We start from the raw sequence: 9,869 nt of genomic DNA, 5'->3' as shown, positions 1-9,869 counted from the left end.
TTTCAATTATTCAAATAGATAAATTTAAACAAATAACAAACATGTTAAATTTTCAATCATTTTGTCTAAGACTTGTACTTATCAGTTTTATATTTAAATTGGTTACATCGGATGATGAGGTAATTTACAAGTGATGGAGAAAATTATTCAAGTCACAGCTACAGATTTCTCAGCTTGGCCTAAAAAATACAACAAAGTATCTTAGTACAATCTTAGATGACAGTGTAAAGTATATCAGCGTCAAATTAATTTCAATACGTCATGGACACAATAAACCGAAATTTAAACTCAAAAATAAAATGAAATCAACATTTTGCAAATTATGTTAGTTTGTATTTATGTGTTAGATGACAGACCAACAAATACTGGTGACTGATGCAGCATGGGTTCGAATCTCAACTCAAACAGTTTTCTCTTGTGTATTTACAATCGCTTAGAAATACTTTATTGCCTGACAAATTATAATGAAATAGTTTTGGGATATCGCAAACAATAAAAAGTACTTATTCCAGTAAAAATGTAAGTAGACTGTTTCCAATGAGTTCCTAGAACTTTATAGGTCATATGATAACTGAATTTATTGCTGAGACATAATATAGTTTGTACAAATTTGTTAATCGAAAGAGGCTTGCTTTATAATTGTGTTTAATTTGAAATAGTTTCTATAAATGTCCCATTTTAATATAATTTCCCACGACTATAGAAGAGGTGAAGCTGAGTTTAAGTTTTGAATTTGGACAAGAGCTTGCAAAATCATTGAGTAATTTCAAAACCTTTGCGAGCAGCTGGATTCATCCAAAAACATAGAAATTGTGTACCATACCAATTTAAGCTGAGAGAACTTAAAGAACGATTTAGTATGTCTGAAATTCTGCTTGAACGCTATAAATGATAATCATTTTTGTACCGAATCATTACTTGTGATTGAAAATGGATGTGTTACGATAACCCGAAGTGTAAGAGATCTCATGTGAAGCCCGGCCAACAAGCCGAATCGACACCAAAGATAAATACCAATGGCGCATGGAATATGCTTCACTTCAGAACGGAAATTTACTTGTTTCGATCTTGGTCTCAAAACGTGAGCAGTTGTTTTGGTTCGGAATCCAGGTTGCCAGAAATTTGATCCACTTCTTTCACTGTTCATTGTTCTTAATCCCTATTCATTATTATCTCAAACGATTCTTCGTAACTTTTAATTTCTTTTTAATATTTTCAGTGCAACCAAATTTCTGTTGAGGGCGGAGACGCTGTTATTCAGAAACTATTCAACGATTTAAATCTAATAAATACAACCATACAGAAACTGAAAGAGCAGTAAGTCTTTTAAATATGTAACATGACTAGAACGAAATTATAGTTAAATTCCTTTTCAGAAGTGCTTATAATCAGGAACCTTGCCACTGTCATAGCGATGGGACAATTATGGGTAAGTATGTATAATAGGGTGGCCCTTAATAAACGAAAGTTGGATTTTGGCCATTCTCACCCCCCAGTTTGGTGAACATTAGTAAAAAAATCATCCTGAAAAAATTGTAGGTAAATCGGTTGGGGTTAAAACGTGCCGCAAGCCCTCTGAAGTTTTGAGATGCATTTACAAGGGGAAAAAAGGCATTTTTTCAGTTTTTGTAAATATTTTGCCATTAAAAAATTACTTTTGCAATTTAATTTAAAAGAATAGAAATGTGAACGCTATTGTCGTTCTAATGAGACATAAAAAACAGAAATTGGTCAAAAATTTGTAAAGTTATTAAAATATCGCCAGGCAACTAGAACAAGAAATGTAGGAACAAAATTAACATATTTTCATAAATATTAAAATAAAAGCTCATTTTTACTTAAAATATGTCCATATTTACTTGTATATGAGTTTTTGTCTCCATAGGATACCGTTAACCTATTCTTAGCTATGAACAAAAAAATAAAAATTTTTTAACGGCAGTTTCAAAACTCCATTTTAAAATTTCAGAGTTTTTTGATCATCTCATTGGGATTTATTAAGAATATAATAGGGAATAAAAATGTGAAAAAATTATGAAAATATCTCTTATAGTTTTTCCGTACCTGCGATTTAAATTTTGAAATTTTCGAGAAAAACCAATTATTTGGCAATTTTAACTCGAATGAGCTCTATTTCCTTACTCTTATGAATTTTAAGCAAAACTTATTCAGAATATTATAGTCCAGATAATTCTAAATATACTCGGAAAACGTTAATCCTTAAATCGTGAAGGTCAAAGGTCAAATTTTTCAATATTTGGAATTTTTCATGGAGAGATAGCGAAATATTATATACTTTTGGGCCGATTTTGATGAAACTTAAGAAAAATATAACATGAACTCTAGGGTTTATAATAACAGCACAAGAATGGTTAAAATGACCCCAAAGTTTTAAAATCATAATTTGTTTATGGTTTTAAAAGTTTGGGGTCATTTTAGCCCCAAGTGCTCTATAGGGTTAATTTTAATTTTTCTGATGTTTTTGTAAATACTAGGCTTTGTGTTATATTTTTGTTAAATTGCATCATAATCGTCCCAAAAATATACAACATTTCGAACATTTCGAAATATTTCCAAGAGAAATTCAAAATATTGAAAAATTTGACCTTCACGATTTAAGGATTAACGTTTTCCGATTTTAGTAAAGGTTTCAGAGTATATTTAGAATTATCTGGACTATAATATTCTGAATAAGTTTTGCTTAAAATTCATAAGAGTAAGGAAATAGAGCTCATTCGAGTAAAAATTGCCAAATAATTGGTTTTTCTCGAAAATTTCAAAATTTAAATCGCAGGTACGGAAAAACTATAAGAGATATTTTCATATTTTTTTCACATTTTCATTCCCTATTATATTCTTAATAAATTCCAATGAGATGATAAAAAAACTCTGAAATTTGTTTAACAAAATTTTTAAAAATTTTAAAATGGAGTTTTGAAACTGCCGTTAAAAAAATTTTATTTTTTTGTTCATACCTAAGAATAGGTTAACGGTATCCTACGAAGACAAAAACTCATATACAAGTAAATATGGACATATTTTAAGTAAAAATAAGCTTGTATTTGAATATTTATCAAAATATGTTAATTTTGTTCCTACATTTCTTGTTCTAGTTGCCTGAGACACGTTAATGGCCTGGCGAATTTTTAGTAACTTTAAAATTTTTTGACCAATTTCTGTTTTTTATTTCTCATTAGAACGAAAATTACGTGCACATTTCGATTCTTTTAAATTAAATTGCAAAAGTAATTTTTTAATGGCAAAATTTTTACAAAAACTGAAAAAAATGCATTTTTCCCCTTGTAAATGCATCTCAAAACTTCAGAGGGCTTGCGGCACGTTTTAACCCCAACCGATTTACCTAAAATTTTTTCAGGATGATTTTTTTACTAATGTTCACCAAACTGGGGGGTGAGAATGGCCAAAATCCAACTTTCGTTTATTAAGGGCCACCCTAATGTATAAGTGTTAAGGTGGTTTCTTTTTACTTTTTTCCAATTTGGAGGAATGCGCGTCGAAATAATCTGACACTTGGTTTGAAACTCTTGACCAGAAAGTTTTGAAAAGTCTGCCAGTACATAAGTTTCATTATCCATCACGCAACAGGTGAATTTTTTTATAAAATTTTACCTCAATCTCTCCGCTCGTTCTTTTATTTCTAAGTTCTACTATACCGACTTGTGATGTTTAACTTTCTGAACCTTATACGACTTCAACCTAGCATTAACTTTGCCTCTGCTCATAGAAGAATCTGAGCATTTAACTTTAAGAGCTGCTTTTCTGATAGAGGTGTTCGGTGCTCTTCGATGGAGTTGTTCGACTTCTTTTGAATTACCAATATCTGTTAGACCTTCCTTCCTTGCTGGTTTCCTTTCAATGTTCTTCCTTATACAGCTCATTGCATTATTGCGAACACGAAATATTTCGGGAATATTCGTGAAAAATGTTTATTTTCAGGGGGCCACTAACATTTTTTTATAGATGTCAGATATAAGTAGAGGGTTAAGGAGAACAGACTTGCTTGTACACTGCAAGTTGACTTGCGCTATCTAGCCATAACATAATAAATTCTTCTTGCATTTTCCCTTACATGTAGCCCGGTATATATAATCGGAGGAATTTTTAAAAATTCGGAAATTTGCGAACCGATTTTTTAAATATATTGTACTGTCCTGTATAGATTACTATTCTGATACAAACAATAAATTAATTTATGTTTTTTTTATATTTTTCACAGACCTAGGAATGTTTGATATGCGAATTGATAATTTACCGAAAAAATGGTAAGACATATCGATAATCACTGATTGGCACCAAGTAACTACAAATTATTTTCTAAGCTTTCTAAGCGTTTTCTCCATCATACAGATGTTGTGTGGCTTCGTTAACTCATCTTGAAAGAAATGTTAGTTACGAGGTGTCAACGCCCATCGATATTGTAAAGTATATAATTAAAGATGTATTTTAATATTATCAGCCAACGTAGTTCACTGCCCAGTGATTGTACTGAGGCCACTAAATGCACTCACCGCAGTGGCATCTATAAAATCCAAGTACCCCACTACACTGGCCAACCATTTTACGTTGATTGTGATGCAAAAACAGATGGAGGCGGCTGGATTGTTATACAAAGACGCCAAGATGGTTCCATTGATTTCTATCGGGATTGGCATGCATATGAAAAGGGATTTGGTAACATAGATGGTGAATTGTTTATCGGTTTACAAAAGTTGCATGCTCTGACCAACAACAATGGACCCCAGGAGCTAATGGTTGTTATGGAACATGAGAATGGGACAAAGGCCTATGCCAAATATGATGGCTTTGCAATTGGAGATGATTCGCTAAAGTATAAGTTAAAGAAATTGGGAAAATATTCCGGAACAGCAGGAGACTCCCTTAAGCATGTAGGTTATAAGTTTACAACGAGGGATCGTGATAACGATATTAAAGTAAATGGAAATTGTGCTCAGCTTTATAAAGGAGCTTGGTGGTATTTTAGCTGTCATTTTAGGTGAATTTATTTTTCTTAACAAAAAAATACTTATAGTTTCAATGTATGTAATTAACTGGTATTTGTTATCCTTAGCAATCTAAATGGAGAGTATGGGAAGAAAACCGATGGCCAGGGTATAAACTGGTCTACATTTAGTGGCTACCATACATCTCTGAAATATGTCAAAATGATGATACGTCGTCGTAGATTTTAACATATATTAATATAATCTACACATAATTTTGAACATTTGAAGAGCTTGTACGTTTTTATATTAAACTACCAAACCCGGTTTGCTACATCTATCATAGTAAAACTATGAAATGATTAAAAAAAAAATATTAGTTTAATAACATAGAATCGATATAATCTATATTGTTCTATATATAAAACAAGTATGAAAGTATGGCATATAAAGTAAAGCATATAATACCCTACACTAAGTAAAAGAGCAAAAACATTTTTCTTTTAAAATTTCAATAATTTATATTTTTTAGTGATTTTCGGAAGTGAGCCTTATATGGGAGCTATGACCAATTATGGACCGATCACCATGAAATTAGGTCGTGTGATTTATGTCTATAGCCTTGTACTCTGTTCATATTTGCGAAAATTTATGGTTTTTTCATGCGAAAAATTTTATATGCTGTTTGACAGTTTTAATTTCGTGCGAAATAAGTGCTGCTTATGTTATTTCGTGTGGAAAAATAAGGTTGCCAGATGTATTTCACATGTTTTCCACAATAAAAACAGAGTACTGCTTTTGCGAAATTATTTCGCATATATTTCATTCCAAATATTTTATATGTAGTTTGACAGCATTTCGCACGGAATTTTGAACAGAGTACCTAGCTTATATGAAAATTTACTATGTTGAATTTTGTGAGTATACCAACATTTTTAAGCGATTTATGCACGTTAAAGTGATTTTCGGAAGCGGGTCTATATGGGAGCTATGACTAATTATGGACCGATCGTAACAAAATTTGGTGACATGAATTTTGTATATATAAAACTTATTTGGAGCGCAATTTGTGGAGATACATTTATAAATTAAACATTTATGACCGATACAGCCCAATTTCGTTAGGACATTTGTATGGAGGCTATGTGAAATAATGAACCGATTTCAGCCAGTTTCAATAGTCTTGGTCCTTGGGCCGAAAAAATAATATGTACCAAATTTGATCGAAATATCTTCTAAATTACGACCTGTACTCTGCGCACAAAGTTTACATGGATAGCAAGCCAACCAGACGGACGGACATCGTTTAATCGACTCAGAAAGTGATTCTAAGTCAATCGGTATAAACCTTAGAACCGATCCATGTAAACCTTGTGCGCAGAGTACATGTCGCAATTTTGAAGGACCAAGCCTATTGAAACTGGCTGAAATCGGTCCATTATTACACCTAGTCCACATACAAATGCCCTTCCAAAATTAGACTTTATCGGTCATAAATGTTTGTGTGTTTACCAACATTTTTAAGCGATTTATGCATGTTAAAGTGATTTTCGGAAGCGGGTCTACATGGGAGCTATCACTAATTATGGACTGATCGTAACAAAATTTGTTGACATGAATTTTGTATATATAAAACTTATCTGGAGCGGAATTTGTGGAGATGCATATATAAATTAAACATTTATGACCAATAAAGTCCAATTTCGGGAGGACATTTGTATGGTGGCTAGGTGAAATAATGGACCGATTTCAGCCAGTTTCAATAGGCTTGGTCCTTGAGCCGAAAAAATAATATGTATCAAATTTCATCGAAATATCTTCAAAATTGCGACCTGTACTCTGCGCACAAGGTTTACATGGACAGCCAGCCAGCCAGCCGACCAGACGGACGGACGGACATCGTTAAATCGACTCAGAAAGTGATTCTAAGTGATTGGTATACTTTAAGGTGGGTGTTAGACTAATATTTTTGGGCGTTACAAACATCTGCACAAACGCATACTACCCTCTACCCACTATGGTGGTGTAGAGTATAATAACAGTAAGATAGCTATATTCGGCTGTGCCGAATCTTATATAGCCTTCACCAAATTATACTTCAAAATACAAAATTTAAATATTTTTAAATTTTTTCGAAATTGTTTTTTTTTAAATCTTTTAATATCTTTTTTAAAATTTTTTTTAAAAATTTTATCGAAATTTTTTTTTTAAATTTATTAGTGAAAAAAAAGTGAATGCCAAAAAAATGTTTTTGGTAAAAATTCGGGTTAAAAAATATTTTTCCCGATTTTGACCCATTGTAGGTCCAACTTACTATAGTCTTATATATGTCGTTGCAATGGTCTTTGAAATATCTATCATTATATATCCATATTGTCTATATTAATACTTAGTAATCCAGATATAGGTAAAAAATCGAGTCTGTCCTGGTTTTTTCATATATTTATCTCAGCCATTTGTGAACCGATTTTCTCGATTTTAAATAAAGAGATATTGATGTATGAATCGTGTATGTAAGTTATTTGGGGGCTTCGGAAAGTTGATTTCAACACATAGACGGACATGGCTATATCGACTCCGCTATCTATAACGATCCAGAATATATATACTTTGTGGGGTCGAAAATGAAAAATGTAAAAATTACAATCGGAATGACAAAATTATATATGTATACTAGGGTGATCGGCCCGGTTTTTAATAACCGGTTATAACCGATTTTTTTGGTTAAGTCGGTTTCGGTTTTTTTGAAAAGCTCACATTTCGAATATCGAAGGAACCGGGTTTTTTCTTGGAATAGTCGGTTTTTTCTAAGAGTGTGCTTTTATGAGTTTTATTGTATTACAAACCATAAGTTTAAAAAAATCGATATATTCCAAAGCATTTAAACTATGTTTTATCCTAAGAGATTATTTTAGCCTTCATAATGGGTTCAAATTTACTGACGTTAACGATCTTCGTTTCAAATTTGTCACCAATCATTTTTTAAAACCTAACGTAGTTTTTGACATTTGAAATTAAATAAAAGTCATAAAATATCAAAAATATCAACTTTTTGAAAAAATTCAAAATGGGTCAAATTTGACCCGAAGACCTTATGAAGGATAAGAAAAAATAGCTTTGGTATCTTACCTGGTACCATGTTATTACCAATTTTTGTATATATTTGAAATATCTCCTCCTCAACACGCAGTTCATCCATAGCCTTGTAACTCTTATGTTACGAACCTATTCTTTTATGGTGTGATGTATATTATTTTTCGTTTTAACGAAGTCCATCAGGGATGAAATAAGTACACCAAGCTTCGTGATGGCATCGGAAGAGTTTGCATTCGCAGTATCTGATGTCTCCACTGTTGTCGTCGTTGTGCAGTCACTTTAAGATCCCATGGTTATCTATGCATGCAGGGAGGCCATGCGAGGGTTGACATAGGGTCCTTGGGATACCTTGTGCCAGATCACTACAAATCGGGAATAGTCATCCGAACCCACACTGCCAACTTAATGGTGACAATTTTCGAATGTACTTCGAGATTTGCCAGGTTTTACTGGGACGGAGGCAACCTTAGCATTAGCCTGAAAGCCATTTCCATAGAATCTAACTTATACAGTATTGTTCGAAACCTAAGCAACATTTCCCCAGTAAGTACTCATGGTCTTGTAAATTTTCTTTAAAGAGATTAATGAAAAATTTCCCTATTATTTGTTATTACACATATAGTCTACATTCTAATAATAAGTAAATGGAAGTAATAATAAAAGAAAAACAAAATTATGTAACTATAAAAATCGCTGTTCGAATCCTAAGCACTTTTTCATTAGTAGTGTTCGCGTACTTGATAATTTGCAATAATTTGTACAAATTATCACTGGAAGTTACTGGATTCTGTTCGTTTACTTTTAAAAACTTGTAACGAGAGAGCAAGAGAGTGTTAAAAGTGACAGTTCATAGATAGAGAACATGATATTTTTTACTGGACATTTTTTGTCCAGTAAAAAATATCTACATAAAAATATGTTTAAAACATATGGTTGCAAATATAAACAAAACTAAAAAGTTGATAATTAATACAATTTACATGTTTGCAAAGTAAAGATGTAAAATAACATAATACAAACGTTTTGAATTGATTTATAATAAAATACAACTTATTTTTACAAATTGTTGTTCGCGTATTTTTTTTTTGGTTATTTTTCAGATTGAGAGTAATTTCTTTTTACTCTCTAAATTAAATTTACTGGATATTTTTTACTGGAAAGTACGCGAACACACCTATTGATGTATTTGTTGCAAAATATTAACTAAAACAACAACAAAAATTTTAAACAAAAATTCTTCCACAGTAAGAAAACGTTTATTGGAAAAAAACTTAAGGAGCTTCATGCCATCTAAGAATCCTATGCTGACAAAGAAGCATTTAAAAAAGAGGTTTGTCTGGTTGATTGAAATGTAGTCTTAGATTTTCTCAACTATTTGTTTGTTTTAGGTTGGATTTTGCTAGAGCACATATAGATTGGACTATATATTCAAATGGAGAACTATTTTGTTTAGCGATGAATCTAAATTTAACCTACTAAATTCAGATGGAGTGTGCCACATGAGAAGACCAAAAGGAAAGCGGCTACATCCTCGGTACTCAAAAGCCACAATAAAGCATGGGTGTGGCAATGTGATGGTTTCGACTTGTTTTTCGGCCAGTGGTGTTGGTCCCTTTGTAGAAATTCAAACAAAAATGGACCGTTTTGTTTATAAGGACATTTTAGCCAGTCACATGCTAAACTATGCTGAGTAGGAAATGCCACTTCGATAGGTGTTTCAGCATGACAATGACCCAAAACAAACATCGAAGTTGGTCAAGAATTGGTTGTCAGCTAATGGGGTTCAAGTCTTGGATTGGCCACCTCAGTCGC

The 9,869-nt window shown here is 32.2% G+C and overlaps 1 protein-coding gene across 1 annotated transcript; it reads left to right on the top strand.

Annotated features, from left to right (window-relative positions):
* On the top strand, nucleotides 1-5,356 carry LOC135949086 (ryncolin-1-like). The gene is made up of 6 exons (XM_065498545.1): nucleotides 1-119; nucleotides 1,220-1,317; nucleotides 1,377-1,429; nucleotides 4,238-4,283; nucleotides 4,478-5,014; nucleotides 5,090-5,356. Exons 1-6 carry the CDS (start codon nucleotides 42-44, stop codon nucleotides 5,208-5,210), a joined length of 933 nt encoding a protein of 310 aa, XP_065354617.1. The 5' UTR covers nucleotides 1-41; the 3' UTR covers nucleotides 5,211-5,356.
* The last annotated feature ends 4,513 nt before the right edge of the window (nucleotides 5,357-9,869 follow it).

This window comes from Calliphora vicina, chromosome 1 (assembly GCF_958450345.1).
Source record: "Calliphora vicina chromosome 1, idCalVici1.1, whole genome shotgun sequence".
Taxonomy (NCBI): Eukaryota; Metazoa; Arthropoda; class Insecta; order Diptera; family Calliphoridae; genus Calliphora; species Calliphora vicina.
Note: the sequence above shows the minus strand (reverse complement) of the source record. Positions and strands in the feature narration are given on the sequence as shown.